This window comes from Xiphophorus couchianus, chromosome 17 (assembly GCF_001444195.1).
Source record: "Xiphophorus couchianus chromosome 17, X_couchianus-1.0, whole genome shotgun sequence".
Classification (NCBI taxonomy): Eukaryota; Metazoa; Chordata; class Actinopteri; order Cyprinodontiformes; family Poeciliidae; genus Xiphophorus; species Xiphophorus couchianus.
The window spans coordinates 4775452-4798008 of NC_040244.1; the positions used below are offsets into that span (position 1 = coordinate 4775452).

The 22557-nt window shown below is 37.9% G+C and overlaps 1 protein-coding gene across 7 annotated transcripts in view; it reads left to right on the forward strand.

Annotated features, from left to right (window-relative positions):
- Nucleotides 1–22557, forward strand: part of col7a1l (collagen type VII alpha 1-like) — an 80305-nt gene that overhangs the window by 5404 nt on the left and 52344 nt on the right. For 2 of the 7 annotated variants that reach the window (XM_028043690.1, XM_028043691.1), the window contains 6 exons: nucleotides 5647–5805; nucleotides 15373–15549; nucleotides 19398–19578; nucleotides 19737–19896; nucleotides 21314–21407; nucleotides 22240–22413. In XM_028043690.1, coding sequence (XP_027899491.1) covers nucleotides 15474–15549; nucleotides 19398–19578; nucleotides 19737–19896; nucleotides 21314–21407; nucleotides 22240–22413 — 685 coding nt within the window. In that variant the 5' untranslated portion in view covers nucleotides 5647–5805; nucleotides 15373–15473. Of the gene's footprint in view, nucleotides 1–5646; nucleotides 5806–9592; nucleotides 9778–15372; nucleotides 15550–19397; nucleotides 19579–19736; nucleotides 19897–21313; nucleotides 21408–22239; nucleotides 22414–22557 lie in introns of those variants that run through there. The other 5 variants (XM_028043694.1, XM_028043693.1, XM_028043692.1 and 2 more) reach the window with 3 other exon arrangements.

A 22557-nucleotide genomic window follows, 5' to 3' on the forward strand; every position in this document is an offset into this window, starting at 1 on the left:
TATGTACCTGTTTTTATTTTATTTTTTTTTGGAATACAAATTCAATTAATTACAGTTTTTATTAGCTTTTTCTGTGGACAGCAGAAATTTTATTGTGCAGGTCTGAGAGCCTCATCCAGACCAGAAGTTCCTTTAAGGCCTGCAGGGTTTTAAATGATTGAGATGGGAGTTTTGTGACCGATTTCCACTTTCTAATTGTTTTTTTTAGTGTATGTGTGTGGGAGGGGGGGTTCACAGGTGTGTAGGGGTGTGTGGGGGGGGGGGTGCGCACGCGTGTGTGTGATATATTATAAAGCCCATCTTTCCAAGAAATACTATGTTGTGAGGACTCACTGCTCCTTATGGGGCCCAAAGCCTAGTCCTCAAAAGAAGTGCTGTTTTTTGGGTTAGGTGATTAGCTTAGGACGAAGGTACGAATTGAGTTCAGTTTAGGCTTAGCATAAGTATCAGGTTTAGGTTTTAGAATGAATGAAAAATGTATGGAAGTCAATGCAAAGTTCCTGTTAAGATAGAAAGACTGTGTGTTTTCACACCACTTAGATATTTGAATTCTTTGAAAGTTTCTCCACTATTAGGGTTACCCATGTACTACCACCACTAATCTGCACTAAACTATTGATGCAAACTGAGATAGATCTGTGCTTGTATGTTTATGCCCAATTCTGCCTATACGTTTTGAATGAAATTGAGATTAATTGAACAGAGAACATTTAATTTTCCAATTTCTCTGAAATTCCGGCTCTACTTCCTGTCCTTAGCTGACATAAGTGGCACCTTGTGTGGTTTTCTCTTACTTTTATATTGGCTCCTCAGACTCTTATCAGTAAGCACCAGCATTTCTTTCAAAGAAGTCTCTTCTGAATCTATATGACCTGACTTGTGATCCCACAAGCATTCCACATTATAAACTGAATCAAAAGGTGAAAAGCTAGTCAGCATGCGTTTGCCTTTTCTTGCTTTTCAGGTTAGAGGAAAGTAGATGTGAAGTGAGGAGTCAGTGAGAGCAATTGAAAACTAATAAGGTTGGTGTTTTGTCCAGTGCAAAGCTAGATGTTATAGTGATAGTATCTCTGTCAAGGTATGTACTGGCAAAGGCAAGTAGTTGCTGACTGCACAGCACAGTTATGTTCAAACTGGAGACACATTTATAGGGCTAAAAAGGCTGTAGTTGGTCAGCAAATTTAAGCAAGTCTTGCAACATACTGGTGACCACATGGATCTCTACTCACTGGGAAGTGAATAAAGAAAAAGTTCATTTTGTATGTCTCCATAAACCAACACCTCCTTATGCTGTTTGAATTTAAATCGATTATGTATTCTGGAAACCGTGGAAAACAACTTTGTGTTTTCTTTGTTATGTGTAGGTTGTTTTTTTTTTTTTTACTTGGGCAATTTAGTAATTTCATGATTCGCTGAAAGCTCTGGTAAGCGCACAGGACAATGCCTGAATGAATCAAAGTCTCTATTATGATTAAAATTTAACGCGACTTAAAGTCCGCTTCACATTCTGAATAAAAGAATGTATTAAGACAAACTTCAGCAGAGAATAAAAAGAGCTTTATTCATAAGCTTATATTGATGCGAACATCAATACTTCATCATAATGAAATGTATAAATATTCTGCTTGTTTTCATGTGCTTCAGTTTTCATCTTTCAGCCTCTGAAAGTGTCGCACAATATTAGTCATTATTTGATTATAGCTGCGAGGAATGCAGTTAGATGTTCCTAAATGTCATCATCCTATTCAAAAACGTAATTGTTGCAAAGGCTTTCTGTTGAGTGCAGTGACAAACTTATTTTTGTGCTTTCATGTCTCACTCTCACCCTTTATTGTGTTATTTTCTGAGAATTTCACTTCTTTTGTTTACTGTATTTTGTTTGATGCACAGTTACCACAGGGACATTTTGCATTTTATGCACAAATATCAAGAAATGATGTTTAGGTAGAAACTGTCAGCCACCACACAAAACAACTTGGAAGACACCATAAGTTTTCTAAAATGTAGTAATTTATTCCCCAAAAATGTCTAAAATGATGAGCTGGACTCATAAGAGGTCACCATGACACAGAAGAGTGAAAACACTAACTGACCTCATAAGTCAGACATGGGAGAAATTTAAATAGTGACTCACCAGAGTGACTACTTTTTCAGTGAGGTTGGTTTGAACATTCGGTTCTAAAAAAATAATAATTTTTAAGATTCTATTTCTTTTGTACTAAAGTAAAAAATTGTTAGACAACATGAAGCAAGTGACAAAAATAGAAGAGGGCAAACAGATTCTCACTATGATCTTTTCTCATCAGAGCCTTTTAGGTGCAACAGGATCGTGGAAACGATAGTTATTTAAATGCAGTGTCTAAAACTACACTGCTCAAAAAAATAAAGGGAACACTTAAACAGGTGTTTAACACTTAAAGTGTTCCCTTTATTTTTTTGAGCAGTATATTAGTTTTTTCTTACCAATTGCAGATTTATTTAGAAATAAAAGCTGGGGATTTGGGGAGGAAGGAATTTTACACAAATCTGTGTTGTATTTTCTCTGCTGCTTTATCTGATTGGCTGGCTATCCTCAGGCTTTGTGTCAAATGGGAAATCTCTGCAGGTAGTCGACGTGTCCAAACAAACACCTCTTATCGGAAGAATACTACCCCCTCCAGGCTGAGCTGACCTCACCTGGGACTTGAAGAAATACCTGGGGCATGTTGTCGAGCTCGTGGGTTTGTTATTGACGTGCGGCTAAGTGTTTCAAAGAGAGAACATGTGGATGTTTGAATGCGTCTCAGATTTTTAGCCCTTGACCAGAAGCATTTCTGATTTAGGCCTTTTTTGTGGGGCTTTTTCTCAGTTGTTGGCTCTTCAGAGTGTGGCAGTTCCAGTCTTCCTAAACGTTCTCACTCTAGATTATTCTTCTCTTGATCGTCACAGAGAACACAAGGGTTTGAGTTCAAGTAAAGCTAAGTAAGCTAACTAGACTTGATACTTCTCAAAGGAAGACAAAATACTCAGAGGATTACTGAGGGCTTGACTACATTGAAAGGTTCATCAACAGGCAGAGACTAATAGTCCAAAAGCTCCTTAAGTCTCCAGAAGCTTAGGTGATTGCAGGCAGGTGTGTGACCTGCAGCATGCCAGCCACGCCCTCCAACAGACATCTCAGCCATACACACAAACTCACACAATATTTTCTAATCAGATTACCCCTCCTTCTTTTAATTGATTCTGTCCTGCCATTTTTCTTTTTCTTCATCTTTCCTCTGCCGTTAGTCTGACTTTCATAACATGACTCCTACCACTTTCTGCAAAAGTAACCATTCCATTTTGCAAAAGACCAATACAAAGTAAACTTTTCATTGCAAATACAAATCTGACAGCTGGAGTGTCCCTTTTTATATTTAAATCATATTTACTCCAACACCTTGAATAAAATCCATTATAACAAATTCAGTGCAGTTTATTTATATAGCTTCAGTTCACAAAAATGTAATCTTAAGCTAAATCATGAGAAAAGAAATTCAGCTGATTCAACTACATTCCCTGGTTTTGTAGTGACTTTGATGCACTACTCTTTACTAATCTATCACATAAAATGTCAATCAAATATACTAAAGTTTGACAATATGTGCAAAGTTCAAGGGAAACAAATTCAGCTGTAAGTTCTGTACCTGTAAGCTTTTACTATACATATCCATAATATGCTTTTAGTAAATTTACAGGGTTCAGCGAACACTTCCTCTTTATCCTACTGTCCTACAAATTGCTGTCCTTGTGCCCTAATGCTGTTATGCATATTAAATCAAACCAAAGATGGACATTTCAAAGGGCACACACAATGGGGGAGAAAAGTCAAAAGAGGCCATTATACTGTAACAGAGGGGGGAGAGACGGAGGTGGATTATGCCGACAAAGGTTACATGACAGGTTGTGAAAACTGCCAGGTGTTCCATCTTTGTAATCCTTCGTCTCCACCATATGTTTCTGCTCTTATGAATTTTGATACGTATTAACCATTTGCTGGTTGAATTCAGTGGATGAGCTTAAAGTTAAGGTTGTTTTTTTTTTTCAATAGCACATTTGACATAAACGCTGCACAGGTATTTATGTCTGAAAAACTAGATTTTTGGGGGGGGTCAAGTTTAGCAGCCTACTGAATTTTTGTAGAGAAACAAGAAAATGGTGTGCCTTGAGTTTCTGCTTAGCTCATTTGGAGACAGAGTGCGAGTTCAGCCTTGGTTTAGATATTTCTTTAGAAATGTTGGAAAGATGGAGCAATGAGTTCATTATATCAGCACAAATAGTTATGGATTTAAACTGGTCCATGCTGAGCTTATAAATATCAGGAAAACTCAGACCATTGTCGTTGAAAGTGGAATATAAAAAAGCATTGTACACACACCGTTTCACCAGAGAGCAGAGCAGTGCTACATTACAGTGTACGACAGAATATACATACCAAAAATGCTGTCTCAAATGTTCATGTTTAATCAGTGTTTATTTTTTGTGAATCAATTTTCATCATTGTTTTGGATGTTGTGCAACACCATTTATTAAACGGCGTCTCTGCTAGCTGTCATGTTTATTCGCAAACATTACTTTTGCAAATTTATTATGTGGCCATTTGTGCATTATGCACATAAAGTAACCGCTTTTATAGTCACACTTCGCCCTTCAGCAATTTTCCATCCCATTGAGTACTGCTGCTGAGCTCCGGTGACCTGCTCTTAGCAGACTTGTCTCTGCCTGTGCGCGTGTGGGGTGTGTTTGCGCGTGTGTATTTGTATGTCATTATCTACTGTGTAACATTCCACAAAGTTCTCTGCACTATAAATCTAAATGCAGCTCCTCCATCAGTCAGCCAAACACACTCGCATAGTGATCTGATGTTCTATTAAGGCTGAAGTCAGTCGCATGCGCAAACACTGTAAGCTTTGAAATTTCATATACTCTTAAGCAAACAGAGCTTACGGAAAGAGATATTAATAGATTATTAAAGGAAAGGAGGTTTTTTGCAGTGTAAGCATTTTGACCCAGAGTCTTTAGAAGTGCAAAGCTGGTAGTGACGTACACTAAAATTCTTCAAGCTGTAATCACAGCGAAAGGTGGTTCTGTGTAAATATCTTTTGAGGCATCTTAGTATAGTGAAATCACACATGTAGGTTTTTTTATGAATTAGAGGACTTTTGAGAGCCATTGTTTGAACTATATTTGTTTAATATGTCAAATTTGTGTATTTTTAATTTGTAAGAAAATATGAGTGTAATGTTCTACTTCACGGAAATTGGTGTTCTTTCTGATTTCTGATCAGTTTTTGTAACTGCAAGGCAAATATCAAAGTGACATCATATAGGAGATTCTGTTGCATGGTTGAGCACATAATCTGGTAATAATTGTTATGGTGGATAGGTGCACAGGCTCAGGCAATCAAAAGTGCCTTCCAGGCACTTTTCAGACAAGTTGAGACTCATTCTGGGTGAAACCTTGAGCAAAACAGAAACAAAGATGTCTATAAACTGAGTTTGACCTCTCTAACATACTGCCAACAGCAGTAATTGCACAGTTATAAGTTTACCAGATATTTCTAAATTGGCTTTTATAAGTTTTCTGTCTTTTCACCCACAATGTTTAATTTTCTTCCTTTAATAACAGGTCCGATGAAGAGAGAAAGCAGAACAAGTGAAATGTGTGAAACGGTTCTGTCATCGAGATGAGCCGCTACGCCCTCTGGACTGAAGTTGAAATTCTTTTCCTCTGTCATCATCAACGTTGGAATATTTACAGAGCCTTGACAACTGGAACAAGACACAGGTAACACAACATATCACAACAGACAAAGATAACTTCAGCAAATACAAAAGGAAATGTTCAGAAAAATTATTTAATTCGTCCCAGAATTGTAATGAATCAAGCTATTTTGGAGCAGATCCTTGTATGAAAGGCCTGTATATGGTCACACTATAAAAATAGTTTGATTGGAGTCTTTCTTAGGTACTAACAGCAACCACCCTGAAAAGTGTATGGTGCATTCACTGACCAGAAAATAATCAAATTTTTCTTTTCCCTTTTCTGGCAACCCAGTCATCGATCAGGGCCGATCAAGCAGAAAACAGTTTTTGCATTTCTTCTAATTATTCCAGCTCAGACGGGTGGTGTATCACCGGCTGCTCTGCTGCAGCTCATCGTCCTGAAAAGTAACAGATACGATGCTGCACCCGCTGCTTTCTTCTGTTGCCATGACGGCTGCCTTCTCACTCTTAGTCAAAAAGAGTCAGGGTTAATAAAATCAACATACATCAGGAGAGATTTTCTGTAACCACTAAGTCATTCTTGTGCTGCTTGCATATACATATTTCTCAGCTTTAGTTTTTTTTCTCTCCCCCCATTCTGTGTCAAACTGTGGCATATGCTGCGTTTAAGCACTTCAGCTCTAAGAGGGCACATATGTTTCTACATATGTTTGAAGTGCTAAAAGCACTGGCACAGAGGAGACCTTTTGTAGCTGACAACGGTGGGCACTCTGCCCAGTTTTTATGCTTTATGGATGTGGATCACAACTGTAATAGCCTCAAGCCGCAGAGAGGCTGCCCGCATCCCCGGTGTGAAACCCAAACATGACGGCATTAAATAAAAACTGATACCAGCATCAAATCTGTCTGACACCCGTCTCATGCTGTCACACTGTCAACAATTGCATTAACGCCACACAAAAGGAAGCAGGAAGCTAATGAAATGGCGGCATGGGAAAACAAGCCTCGGAGGCAGATGTCACACTGCAGCAGGAGGTGATATGTCCCGATTTGGAGAGAAGAATAGCGGAGTGCTGTAAAGAGAGCGATCAAGGTCTGGCTCCTGTTTTAGAATGAGCCAATAAGACTGTAATCATTTTCCCACACATCCTACAAGACACCATTTAAGGGATAACTCTTAATTTCCAGTCAGAGCTAGAGTTCAACATAATTTGAGAGAAATTGGACAATTAGAGCTGAGCAAGCAGCAGCTTATGTAATGTTTGATTGTGATTCATAACCTGATGGACCCAGTGAAGCCAAAATGGGGAAAAAGGAGGAGAAATAAAAGATGTCTGTAATGTATTACATGCCTGTTTGATCAAATTAGAAGTAGGAGCTTTTTGAACAATTGCCAGAAGGCAGACATGCTGAATGGACAATCTCTTAGAAAATCATATAAGTAGTTTATTGTAATAACATGTGCTTATATTTCAAGCAACATCAGTGGCATGGCCAGTAACGGAGCACTGAAGGGGGTGATTGATCCTGAGTTCTTGGTTGTCATTTGGGTTTTTCCTTCTCTGTTCTTTATTGTAGTTAAGTCATGTTAGTTCTCATGTTTGGCTTCTTACTTCTTCTTGAGTTTTGATTCTCTAGTGTCAATCTTGTTCTCCTTTGTGCTTAGTTAACATTCCTTTGTGTTTTGTTAATTAGTCTATTTCCCTCAGTTCTCCTGCTCAGAGCTCAACTTCAACAGAATCCTGCATTCAGTGTAATTTTCCACTCCCACTTTGGTATATGAGCTCCCTGGTTTTCGTTGATCTTGACTGGAACTTGTCGCTCTGCCACACTTCATGTCCTCCTCATCCTGTGATTTCCCCACTAATTTTCCTTGTTGTTAAAAAACTCACATTTTTCCAATGGTTGGTCTCTGTGATTGGGTCCATTATTTAGATTGCAATATTTGTATTGAACACATTCCACCTTTAATCTCTCATATATGCTCCCAGAGGATCATTAGTTTAATAAACTAATAGATGGAATCAGTCCACATGCAGTTAACTCCTCACCGACCGGCCCTCATATTTCTGTTCCTCCATGTCCATTATGATTGATAATTTTGCTTCCACATAACAGAAAGTGTAGTTGCTTCATGGTTTTTCTCTAATTTAGTTTCTTATTGAGGTGTTTTTGTACTGCTTTCCTTCTACATCATCAGCAGTGTAGTGGTAATTATTTTGGTGAAAATTTTATTTAAATCCCACTCTAATCAATTTTGGTGTGTTTTATAGAAAAATATTATGTTGCTTTTTCCGACAACATATTTGGTAAATCTTGTGAATGTATGGACACTCGCATGCACTCTGTCTAACTAATAACTCTATAAATTCACACACTACACTCTTACGTTTGCAAAATGTAAGCAAGCTGGATTTCTGCTGATCTAGCTTTTCAGTTAGATCAGTAATATGTAGATATTTCTCCTCATGCACGGAGCCCATTTTACTACATTTTTGCTCAAACTCTGTGACCTCTTTTAGGGAGAGTTGTCCTGATTGATGTGCCGAACATGTGGTCAGGGTCGGCAGCGGGGCAGTGAGAATACGCAGACGGCCCTGAAGCCAGACAAATTTACTTCACCTTTTTCTTGCGTTGGAATGCCATCTCTCATTCAGACTTACTAGCTGGGTTTGCTTGTGGTGCGTTGGGCCGTCCTGCTGCATTTCTCAGAGATTTTGGAGATCATTTTGGTGTTTTATGCAAGAAGGTAGAATATCCAATACCTTCAGCTTGGGCTGCTTTCCAATGCTTTTCCCCTGCGCCACCACAGCACCCTCAGACACAACCACTCTTAAACACAATTTGAGATGTACGAAGGCATTGGGCTTTTGATGATGGCTTAGCTTCAGAACCATCTGAAAGAAAAGGGAGGGTAAAAAAAATGATCAAACCTGAAATGAACGACTCTACAGTGAATACTCACCCATTCAGAAAAAACTGAAGTGGCGTAATCAGATGTATTGTCCCCTGTTACTAAGGGCTTTCTGAATCTTCTCATCAGCAAGCCCCGCCCCCTGGTTGCGTGTGCAGATTTACAACATGTCAGCGCTGACAGCTGGAGAAGCCCTATTAAATGGGTCACCACATTCCTCAGGTCCATCATTAAAAATGACCCAATGCCCCTAAACATGTAAAAAAAACAACCCACATACCCACACGTGCAAGTAAAACCACCAACAGCTTGTAAAACATGACAGATTTATCCTCTTCTTTCCCTTTACTCTTCTGGGTCACTATTTGCTCTGCGAGCCATTTTATATATGAGCATACAAATGCTGAGTGCATGATATAAAGAATAAAAGTAGACCTTTGATACACCTTCACATTTTATGTCTGTTGTGCCGATTCAATGTTCATTATGAAATTAAAGTGCTCTGCAAAGGTGGGGTATATGATTTTTCTTTTTTATATAGTCAAACAGTGATTCATCTTTTGCTTTTATATTTATCTAAAAAAAAAAAAAACTCCTGTGAATTGAAATGCAGGGGAAAAAAGTAGCCTGGGGTTCTGAAATCTTGGTTGCTTGTGCCAACATGTTAAACATTCATTCAAGTGAGTTTTGCCAACAGGTTTTGATAGATTTTTTTTTTAACCACAAATTCAACTGTTTGCATCAATATGTTTGAGCTTTGCAGTTTATTTTTGCATTCATGCATTTCATGATGCAACATGTAGTGTCATTGCTTATCCACAATTGGAACCAATTTCCTCCCCTATGTAAATTGTCTTCTAGCCTTCTCTGTTATTTGAGCTCTCTTGGATCCAACAGGTTGCTGCAGCTTTACCTCCACCCCTTTTTTCACTAACTTTTCTCTTCAGTGAAACTCATTCATTTACTCCAACACATAAACCTTCTGTTGCTCTGATACATATGGATGTACCCCTTTATTCTCTCTTAATCATCTATATAGCAAAGGATACAGTCTTGGATACATTTTTATCTTGTTTTTTTTTGTTGTTGTTTTTAACAAAAAGGATAATGTCTTCCTTGGTAAGTGGAAAAAGCTGTAGCCCATTCTAGGGTTACATGTAAAACCCAATAATTTGACTGCTCTTTGATATACTATGTCAGAGTAGTTATACATTTCAACATCACAAAACCCTTGCAGACTGAACCTCTGAATTTATGCAAGCAACTCTGATTTTGAGGTTTTTCTGTTGCTCTTTAAAGGTACATTTCTGTCTTTAAAGAACAGAAAAGGTACATTTCTGTCAAAATAAGTAATGCCTCTAAAGGCCAGGGACCGTAATGTGCTCCTACCTTTCTCCTTGTCTGTAATAAAGATAAAACGATTAGTGGAAATTACTATCTTTTTAAGATTTGTACATCAGTCTCCTGTGTCGGGCTGTTACCCAGTCCACATGTGCATTTGCCTTTGGTTGTGCATCTACCATTCAAATTCAACACAGGCTTAAAGGAGAAGATGCATTATGCAGTCGTGTCAACTGTAGTGCATCATGAATAGCAAGAGCACATCAAGTTGTTGGTGAGAGCAATGACAGAAGATGAAACTATATGTAGGGTAAATGGGGGGGTATTTTATGTCTGTGCATAGACTTACCAGGGTTGGTTGGTTGAGTTCAAATGCAAATTGTTACTTTGACAAAAATCTGCAACTTGTAAGTCTTATCAAAGTGTGTGCCTGTATTTGTTGGCATGTGAACCAGCTGTAGATCGGATGTGTTGCACCAAAGACATCTGCCAATGTATGCAGTAGCTTCAGAGTGGTGTGTGTGCATGTGTGTGTCTCTTCACTGTCACCAGTTTCCCACCTACGGGGATAATCCATCCTGTGAAGTGGTGAGGTGGAAAATGCCATTATGTAGAAATAGCTGACATGCAGTTAGACTTGCAGGCATGTGAAGTGTGTATGTGTGAGTGTGTGTGAGAAATTGAGATAGGAAATAAAAGGGGAGGGGTGGGAATAAAGGCTAGGGGTGGTAAACCTCATTTTGTAACATTACTTAATCCACATGGAAAAGCGATGAACTAAAAGCCACAAACACAATAAATGCACTTTCTCTCTGACAAAGCAGAAAAATCCTTGTGAAACCAGCATGGTAAGCGAGCAGGATGTAGTCACAATGGGATCATTGAGGACATCTGTCTCTTTATTTGACTTATGATTATAGACAGTGCAGGAATGTCTTGAGGCATTGTTGCTATGAGCAGTGGTGATGTCTGACATCCATGCTGGTCATAAGTTAGGTATTTGGAGGAACAATCTGGTTAACACTTAAATAACCGCTAGACTTACTGCAATATATTTTGTAGAAAATAGATCTACAATGAATGAATTGCCACAACACAATCTTTCTAATTCTGTTTGTTGTTTGATTTATGACCAGACTGCAAACATGCATTTTCCAAATTTCTTTACACTTGTCAACATGCTAACATTTTAAGCTAAGAGGCTAAACATTGCTCTGTTTGTTTATATTTCCCAAATCTGCTGTTTTGCTTGTAAGTAGTAATAAACATTAATATACTTAAAGTGTTAAGATACTGGTAAGTATCTTAACCAGTAATGCCACTGGAGAGATTTCATGAACAATATTTGTTGCACCAGTTGGCAGCCAATAATAGAAACGGTCTGCATTGCTGGGAGATTGACTTCATATGCCTTTGGCTAGGGAAGTCACTGAAACACATCAACTCATTGCTTTAAAGAAGCGGCTCAAAGGTTTCGGCTGTAAAGTTTACCTGAATGTAACCACTGTCAAAGTCATATCTGAAAATCTGTTTTTAGTTTAATTTAACCTAACAGCATTATTTTCATATCTAAAGAGGTGCATTTTTCTTTCAGCTTTAAGACTCAATAGGAGAAATTTGCTTTGTTCATTGCTTCAAATTGATCAGTCGATCCCGGTAGCAGGGGTCCCTGAAGTAATTAAAGATTACTCTGTGCCAGAAATGAACAAGATTAACCTTGAAATGCCAACTCTTGGCATTGTGATGCAGTCGCAGCTCATGAAAGAGAAGCGGAAAGGAAGAGGATCATAGATTGGATCAGAAAGTGTTGTCCAACCATCATTCTCAAATTCTCAGGGTGTGTTTTTTCTGTAGTGTATTTTAAAAATGTTCAGGAGGAGGTTATGACTGTCCTGCCAGCAGTTGGACAATAAACAAAACTTTTAATCTCATGGAGTTGCTGAAGTGGTCTTGTGAGTTTGATTATCCAGTTCAAATCTGTTTTATTGAACTGGAGCATGTTCATGTCTGCATTCTCAGGACAAAAAAAACTCTGTGTTTAGGTTGTCGATGCATAATTGTAAAGTATGGGGTTTCTGATTCAGTAACTTCTGAATGTCATCTTTGATGTTTGCTGTTTTGGTTCTGTTGACATCTTCAAGACATGACTGCTAGCGCTGAATACTACTTCAATCTGGGGTACTTCACAATCATGGGTCCAGTCTTTTCAGTTTTGTCAGCTAAACAGTACAGATATGCTCAGGAATGCATAGCTTAATCTGTGGTGATGGACATCACGCTTTTGCGGTTTGTTGGCTGAAAAACATTGTAGTCAACTTTGTCCATAAAAATTAAGTTTGGTTTTATGGTAAGATCTTGGAATTTGTCTCCACAACTTAACGGTGTGTGAATAATAAATTTTAAACACTAAAGTACTCTAAACATCTTGTATCTTTTTTTTTATTATTGTAGTTTCTGTAGCTGTTTGTTTTAGGAAATTTTTGTCAGTTAAAATACACTTAGAAAATGTTTCCTTAAACTAAAACCAGTCTAAGGCTAAAAGATTCTGCTTGCTGACACGGCACACAGAAAGTAATCCCCTACCTGCCATTTATAATGACATGAGTTTGTCCTGCCTGCAGTATAACACTAAAGTGATGCATGCAGAGACAGATCTTAGATCTGCATTGGTATGTGAGAGGGAAAGTGAAGTTCCTTGGCTGTTCATGCCCTCCCAGTTCTCACTTCCATCTGCAGTAGTTATAAACTATTCAGCCTTCAGCCATTCTAGCCTAGTCAGACCAGATGGTCAAATCACATGGAGGCATTTTCTGGAATTCAAATGATTTCACATTTTTCTTTATTTTTTTGTTTGGTTTTTTTAATGCTGTAATCATATAGATTTACCACTGAAGTGCTCTCTGGTGGAAGTTTATGAAGCCTATTGGCTTGATAGATGGGTTGTGACTCTTTCAGGCTCAAGTAAACTTTTAAAAAACGTTTTTATGTTGCTGAGTGAAGGCAGAGCTCATTTTGATGTTAGTCATTTACACATGCTGGTGTAACTCACATCCACATGTTTGCAAGATATGTGGGAATTAGCAACCAAACGTAAAACATACCAGCAGGAATTCTCTTGATCAGTTCAGAGTTTTAAAAGGAGTTTTTTTTTTTTTTCTTCTCGTTAATGGTAAGCTCATTCAGTGTGGGTTTTAACAAGTCATTAGTGCTGCGTGAGGTCTTGGCAAGTGTGCTGTACTGAGTAAAGATTTAGTCTGATTAGATGCTGATTGCATTTGCTTATGTGAATGTTATTCATTAAACTATTTTGTTGATAAATTAGCACGATGCTTGACCTGAATTTGCAAACTAAAGTAGAACAATACCCTTCAAAATAAATTTCTAACACAGAGGGATTTTTAGACATTGCTCAACCCAAGCATTTATTGTGCGCTGCGTTTATAGAAACATGCCTTGGCACCATTTTAGCCCAGAAAAAACTCCACAAATTTATAAGTGTAGGTACAATGTTTCATGCCTCGGGTTTTTAATACCATTGCTGTCTGTTTTCTACTGCTTGTTGGAAAACATCGTGGTCATGCCAATCAGGATTGATGAATGAATGGATAACCCCCTTTTTTTTTTTTTAGAGAAGCATAGATCTGAATCCCACGGCCAACTTCCAGTCTTTAAGTTTTTAAAGCTTTTACTTTATGCCATTGATTTTCAAATGATTCTGGTTTCTGTAATTAATCCTTTCAAATATTTGTCTGGCTATTCCACTGTAAGCAAACGGTAATTAAATTAAAGGCGGCGGACTCTGAAATTAAATTAAAAATGTTGAAAGGCTGCCAATATTTCCAAATTCTGTAATTATTTTTGATGCACAGGTTTTCTTTGCTTCCTGAAAGTTTGTTGTTGTTTTGTTTTAACTTTTTTTTGTTTTGTTTTTTTCACTCTTTTTCTGGCTATTACAGTAAAGCAATATCTGGAAGTCATATTTTTAGGAAGCAACCAAAAAAATTCAATGAAAATCCTGACAGAAGTAGCTTGAGAGTTAAAAGATCTGTAGTAATTACTTTCCTGAAATGTACGTCAAACGTATTTTTTGTTTTTCATATATTAATTTAAAAAATATGAAGCTACAGTATAGTGCAGTTAAAGGAGTATATTTCTGGTGTGTTTGCCTTTTTGTCAAACTTAAATGTTTCAGATGATTACATATCATACAATGTATGACAACCTGAATAAAATAGAAAATAAAACAAAACTTTAAAATAATTTTATGCATTATAGGAGACACGGGCACATTTGCTAAATGTGCCCGTAACAAAAAGCAAATTTAGATGATTGATAGATGGACGGAAAGAACCTATCCAAGTCAACTTGGCTCAAAATGAAAACATAATTATCCCCTTATTCTAAAACTAAATGTTCCACCCTTGGCAACAACAACTGCTATAATTTGTGATAATTGGCAATAAGTCTTTTACATAACAGTGGGGAAATTTTGGCCCACTCTTCTTTGAAGCTACGTTGGAAGTTTTCTTAGACCTTTTTTAGCATGAAAAGTTTGTTTAAGGTAATGACATGGCAGTTTTTGAAATGGTCTACCCAGCCATTTAGGTAGTCTTCCTAATGTGCTTTGGATCAATGTTGTTTCATAAATTAAGTGCACCAGAGTTGATGTCACAAACTTTGTTTTTCTTGTAGAGAGCATAATTCATGATTGACAAGTCTGCCAGGTGCTGAAAATTATTCCAGCTCATTGCGCTATCACATATATTGCCCAAATGATGTCCTGTTATTTCATGGTATTAGTTTAATGCACAGTTTAAAGTCATGCTTTTGAATTTTCAGTCCACAGACTACTTCCACAAAAGTCTTGAATCAAAGATCATTTGGATATTTTGGAGAGTTGGTTTAGACAACTGTCCAGTGGAGGCCATTTTTACCAAGTCACTTTCTCATTGATAAATCATGAACACTGAAATTAACTGAAGCAGATTACAGTCAGTGTTTTAGATGTTCTGTGTTTATTTGTGACCTCTTGCAAGTTTCTATTAGACAACTTAAAAACGGTTTGATGTTTTGTTCTCTCTGGCCTCAGGGAGTAGGTTGTAAAACTGTTTACGGGGAAGTGATTGAGGCCAGCAAGAGTTCAAAACCCTCAACTGCACATTATAAATATCTAAAGATTCTGCAAGTTTTGTTTAGAACCTCTACAGTAAATATATAAATAGACTGTATCAGAATTGAAGGAAAACAATCTTGAATAGGACTTTTGCATGATAATTATAAGACATTTACAAATGTAAAAAATGTCTGGGGTTGTTTTATGTTAGAGGGTCCTTAATTACTTTGTCACTCCCTGTTCATCTTGTGTACTTTCAGATAGGAGCATGGAGGCGTTGTAATTGATTGTGAAGTGGAGTTTGCGAAGAGCTGGAAAGGAGAAGCAGGTGACTGAAGGAGGAAACGAGGAGAAGACGAGCATGGCGCACTCATCTGTTTGGATCTTTCTGTTATGCTTTTCACTCACTCATCAAAGGGTGGCAGCCCAAGCTGAAGGTATGGGATGACATTTAAATACCTGATCGGAACACCACTACACAATTTACTGCATCAGATATTTCTACTTTTTATAATTTTGAAGAGTTCAAAACGTTTTCCAGAAACTTGTATTTTAAATTACCCCTTTTTTATGTTCTTAGGCTATAACTATATTATACCAACTTATTTAGCAATTGGATAGATGACTATGGATTTTTTGGTAAGATAGATGTGTCGGATACTCGAGCCAATGAATGCTATTCTTCTCAATGAGCACAGCGTGCGAGTGCCCTTTCATTACATCTCCTCATGTGATCAGTACAAGGTGTAGACACTAAACCAACTGCAGTTTCTTTCCAGACTAAATATCTTCTAGCCTCTTGTGCAGTATACTGTACATCTTCTTTCTGCAAGCTTGTCAAATACATCCTCTAGATACAGAAAGTTTGCCTCAAGTGCTATTGGATGTCATTAAAAGGTCAGTTAGCAAATCGCAAGTTTGGTAATATGATTTGTAGAAAGTGTTAAGGAATGCAAGACGTATCGGCAAAAACATTGGTATCTGCCAATATTAGTCATTTATTAACATACCGTGTTGGTTTGATAAATACAACTGGGCTGATATTAACAGCTGATATTTATTTCCATCTTGTTGCTATTTGTTTCTGGAGAGGTAGGGCAGAAGGTTTGTCATGTGGTATTTGTTTGGTCATGTGATTGTGATGCAGTGCAAGATGGTTGGTAGTGTAACTGAAGCAGAAAAGCAGTGGAAAATTCAGCGGAGTGCTTGTTTTTTATCAAGGTGTCAAAGGGTAGTGAAACGTATAAAATATAAACAATATCGGTTATTGGCAATTGCAGCTATGTTTATGCCAAATTTCAATATCGACGGGAATATTTGTACATCCCTAAAAGTGATGCATAAAGAACTATGGGAAGGTATTAATAACTCAGACGTAAATGAAGATGCTCCTTCACATGTAATAGTTCCCAAAAGCCAAATTGTCATTCTTCTCAGGGATATGTATAAATCTTTTTTTTTTTTTCCAACAGCAGTTCTGCAATACACAGAAATGGGTACTATTTTGCTCTATACAGCTGGAGAAAACTTTGGTAGCTCCTGGACATTTTTTACATTCTCAGATAGGGTCAGGTTGGTCTGGGTGGCTTTTCTCACTTTAATTAAAGAAAGTATCATCTGAAAGCCGCATTTTGTAGTTCCTTTGGTTTTCTATGTCAGATATTTTCACAGCTAAGTGTGACAAAAAATCAAAAAACAGTAGAAACCTGTATGGTGGAAAGCACTTTTTCATGCCACTGCTAAAGCTTTTATAAATGACACATGCAGGGATGTCTTTTATTAAAAAGTTTACTTTTGTATGAAGCCTGGAAGTAACAGGGAAAGGACAGAAAGAGAACGGTAAATAACAGTGTCGCATAAAAACAATAAACGGATTGTATCAAAAGTATGCAAGGAGCATTTGAACATAGTGGCATGACACTGAAATTAGCATTAGAAAGTTATTTTCTGTTTATCCAACTAACATTTGTGCTTTTTATTGTTTAGTGCTTTCATTCTGTGGACAAAATTTTGACTTCTTTTGTCAATTCCTGTTTCTGTTTGCATTAAAGCTTGTGTATTTATGCTGACCTTGTTGGCTTTCAAGTTTTTAAGATGTTTTCACTTTAAAAATTCAAATTACTTCTTTTGCATTTGTTGGTGCTGAATGCAGTAGTGCATCATTAAAGGTTTTTGTTTTTTTCCTGAAGCGATAGTGTCCTGCTGTATATATGCTGAAGGCACTGAGCTACCTCTAATGCTGAAATCAATGATGGTACAAAACAATGGGGTTACAACCTTTGAAATATCCGCACAGATAACCTTCAATGAAAAACACTTGTAATTTCTCAGCTTGTGTTGTGTCCTCATCCTTGGCATGTCGATCTTGCCTGCCAGCCCAGACAGACAAACTTCTGGATAATTGATCTTGTTTTCCACCCCAGTCTGGGTTTTTCTGACAAACACAAGCCCCCAGCTGCTTCCTTGCTCGGGGCATCCGCCACGTTTTATGTGCTTCTGCAAAAAATCAGGGTGTAAAGTGTATCCAACTGAATAGATTGGCTGCTTATGTATGCAAAACGTGGCTGACTTGACTGTATGAGACTCAACTCAAAGCATAAAATGGATGCGCATTGTTGTAGTTTTTGAAATTTAATCAATGGTTTTTAACCCATTAGTGATAAATGTACTGTTGCTGAATATAAACCAAAGCCAGAATGTGTGCAAAGATGTTGGCTCGGCACGAGAGAAGCCACAAAAATTGGATTCCTTGTGATATTTGCTGCCTTGATGAGATGTATGGGTGTGTAAGGGAGAATATAATGTTGGATCGGCATGGTGCGGGGACATATGTCAGCCCCTGTGGATCCTGGGACATCAGCCAAAGCAAGAAGGCGAGATAATAGAAGGGAGCAAGCTCGGTAATCAAATGGAGGACAGGAGAGAATCACTTATCACTTACAGAACAATCAGCGAAGCCCATCTTTTATTCGCCAGCCTAATCAATGCTGTCGTCACTTTGGTTTATTGCATATGTAATGCCAGAATATTGACTCGGAGGGTGTTTGCAGACACAGCAGATTGTGTATGTGTGTACTGGTATCCAGACTGCTCTCCTCACATTGAAAAGCATCTAAATGTCTCCAAACTCTGCATGTTAAATGCATTTGTTAAGCAAGGCAACTGACCCTGATTTTGGGTGTGTTTACCTTATTATTCTAAGCGTCCCTCATTTCTGTACTAAACTTTTATTGCTGGAGTGCTCAGAATATTGATAGTCTCTTTGGCTCACTTGTGTCTCATTAAAATTCATGGGGATTTGTGTGGCGGTGTGGCTGCACAACGGAAGCAAACGAGAAGGAATGATCCTAACACGGTGGAACAAGACTGTTCTCTGGTGGGCAGCTTAGGAATCCATGTCTCAAGCCATTGAAACAGATTTGCTTCTTTTTTCAAGCTAATGTTTCATCTGGATGGTGAATGCTTTGGTTGTGAGCATAATATACAAACAAAAAAAAAAGACTTGTCAATGAAGGGTGTTTTTTTTCCCCAAACGTTTTACACCCATTCAAGGGGATATGCCTCTTTAAATGTCACAGCTGATATTCTATGAATTAAAGAAATCCTGGCTGTAAATCTTTCAGCGTTTTCTTGGCCAAGAACTGTAATTGTTTGGTTTTTTTGTTTGGTTTTTTACATTAAATTCTGTAATGTATTACAGAATGATAAAGCAGGCCTTTATTTATTTTTAGACAAAGTGGAATTAATTTTTAAAAGACAAATTTGCCTATTTTTCATAGACATTGTCTTGCAAAAGTAATTACACCCATTAACCTTTTCCATAATTTGTCACAACTTCAGCCTGTTTTACTGGGATTTTTATGTCATAGACTAACAATAAATGGTGCATAATTGTGATGGGGAAGGAAAACATCAATTTTTTTTGGTGTGCCTCTACCAATTTTGCACATTAAGACAATACATCTTTGTAGCACATAAACATGGTTTGTTAAATGGTGACTAGCTTTCGGAAAAGCAGGATTGATTGAGATGTTCAAAGCTTTTGATATTGTCTTAGACCATATTACTGGTTTGCACTTTTTCACAACTTCGCTGGTCAAGCTTTTATAATTTTACCCTCTACTTTGCAGTTATGTTCTACTTTTGTGTTGGTCTACTTCATTAAAGCACAATAAAATATTTGGGTTTCCATCATAACACAAGCAATGCTTATAAGCTCAAGGGATGAGAAAGCTTTTTCAAGGCACTATATCTATGTTAAATTAACCTATTTTGTTTTTTTTAGCCTGCAGGACGGTGGTGCAGGCAGACATCGTGTTCCTGGTGGATGAGTCATGGAGTGTGGGTCAGACCAGCTTCTTCAGAGTCAAAGACTTCATCTCAGCCATCATGTCCTCCTTTCAGGACAACGCAGTGGGAGCTGAGGGGGTTCGCTTCGGAGTCACTCTCTTTGGGGATGTTCCGAGGTAGTCGAGCATGAACTCCTGACACCATGTCAAAGACTTGTTTTTCCTCTCAGTAGAGAAGTCATCTAAACAAGTTTTACACACACAGAAACCCGTTGCTCTCTCCTGTTCCATCATTTCTACATGACCCAGTTTTGCTTCATGCCTTTGCTCTACAGGATGCTTGTTGCTCTGACAGACTACAGTTCACTTGAGGAGGTGCTCAGAACTGTTGGAAACCTCCCCTACGGTGGAGGATCGAGGAGGACAGGCAGCGCTCTCCGGTTCCTTGTAGATTCTGTGTTCAGCCCTGCCATCAGCCGAGATTTTACCCCAAAGGTACTGCATTTTGTATGTTGAGATTAATCATGGCTAACTGCACTTGTCTGGTTTTATTTAATTGTTTTATGCCTCTAACATGCACATGTTTGACCACGAGTTGGAAGATACCATTCAAGATACCAATCCATGCTACAAACACATGCATGCGCTGTGCCCCACATGACAGGAAATGACTTGCCAGGACTCTGTATTTGTACTCCACAGGACATCGTGGCATAAACAAACAAAGTGGTCTACCATTTCACACTGCCATGAATTTGATTAAAGCGTCCCGCTGTATGCTTGAAATAAAAATTGATCGCGTGTCTGCGGCTGACAGCAGATTTTCATCTGTTCGCATTGTCTTCTGTTTGGAAAGGGAAAAAAGAAAAAAAAAGGAAATTTATAGATTTTCCAGCACAGATTCTGCATGCTCAATCAGGCTGTCAATAATGGACGACTTTCCAAATGGTTGTGAATGTGAAACAATCTGCAAATCCGTTGGTCATTGACAAAGATTAAACTAACTGAGCGTCCCTCTAATAAGATAATACATCAGCACAGATTTAGTTTCATTAAGCAGACACTCTAAAGCGTTATTTGCATGGTAGCTTTTCTTGAAGCCAAGATATTTCAAGTGTAGTCTTGTTCATATCATTCCACTTAATATTTATTCATGTCTGCAGTTCTGGAATGCATCACTCCAAAAAAGGTTTTACTTTGTAATGTTGCAACAGATTTTCTGGTACTGAGAAAACTGCAAGTATTTTCAACCCACATCCATTTTTTTCCTCAAAGTCACCAAAAAGACTTGATAACTTTTGCTATCTTTGTAAAGCATAACAGGTTACCCTCTTACACACACATTTTTTAAGTGTGTGTGTAAGAAAAGAACAGAGGAGGAGGATGAATTATTAAATTCTTCAGTCCGATCATTTGCTAAACAGCAGCTACATTCTCACACCGACCTGTCAGGCTCATCTTCCTCACTCACTCAGGAATAAAGTTGGAAAATGTTGCAAATTCCTCTTCATCCATTTAGGTAATTTGTCTGTAACTGAGAAGTAAACCATGTCAACGCCTATGGAGGATTTGAGGAGAATAATCGATTTTCAATGGAGGCTTCTTATTTAGAAAATTTGTTCGGAGGGCAGATTTAGCGAATTAGTCATCCCAGCAAATAGGCAAAACAAAAATAAATTGAGTATACAAGTTCAGGGCAGATACACAGCTAATAAATCTGGATCACACTGAAATTTTTATGCTTATTATTGGCTTTATATTTCCCATTAGCTGTCTCTAAATGGTATTCTAAAATGACATTATTAACATCTGAATTAGCATGAAAATGGCATAAATTTAAGGCGTGAATAAATATTCATAAACCTGTTAATATATTGTGGCGTATGTAATTTCCTGTCTCTCTGTAACACAGATTGCTGTTTTGATCACAACCGGACGCTCGGATGACCAGGTCGACCTTGGAGCCCAGGCGGTTGCAGACAGTGGGATTACACTCTTTGCAGTAGGTGAGTGTGAAAGTAGATATTGAAAATTCCTTCAACATCCCCACTGCTGAAACCAACTTTAGATTTTATCTGTTCTCTGCTGGTCTATCAGGTATGTCTTGTTGTTAGACATTCATGTCCTATGCATTTGAATTTGTGATTTCAGTGTGGGTATTTGTATGAATGTGTTGCGTTTCTTATTTAGAGGGGGTATGTGTGTATTTACTTGTACCACATAAACATAATCTCACTTATGATGCATTTGTTAAAGTTCATTTCCTGATACTCAACTTGGCCCTATGTTTCTTGCCTTAATCCTTACCTTTTTTTTGTCCTGCACACTGCCATAACCAAACAAACTTAATTCTGAGGCGACAGCGGTGCAGTAATTACTGCTCATTAGCGGATGGTGCGCTGATAGCAGCTATTTCTCATTAGGAGATTCAGTGTGCTTCATCTGCACCTCTGACACAAGAGTTCTCTGCTTCTGTTCATCAGCACTGCATGAAAGCTCTGCAGCTGTGATGTCCACAAGCACTTAATTAGAAGACTAGCATAAAAAAACTATTTCATTCACATTAATAATGCATATATTTTAAAGTTTTTCAGGAGGTACTTTCACAAACTTAAACCCACAACACTTATGCCTGGAAATTATGCCTATAGAGTATAGGATTAGTTCTGTGTGTGAATTTGTGGATTATTTTATGATCTAATATGGATTACTCAACATACAATTCCCCTAGTAGTATGTTGTTTCTCTTTCCAGCGTCAAATTACTGAAATCAATATCTGCTCACAATTCTCTATTTCCCCCCAACCCCCTTTTCTCATTTTTCTCTTTAATATTAAGGCGTAAGAGGAGCCGATGTGTCCGAGTTGAGAAGGATCGTGTCTGAGCCCTTCGGGGAACATCTTTTGGAGTGTGCAGACTTCTCTCTCCTGGAAACTCTTCTTCCCAAACTGTCCCGGAGGTTATGTTTCAGTGCTTCTGAACCTCCACGACCTGTTAAAACCATCCAGCCACGTAAGCTTGTTCCACAAATACTATCAGTGCTTTTACTTTCATATGATTATAGTGAGCTGCAAAGGAAGTGGTAACCGCTGGACCTTGTTTCAAATGTTTTCATCTTTCAAACAGAAACTTCCACAGATTCCATTTGATTAACCA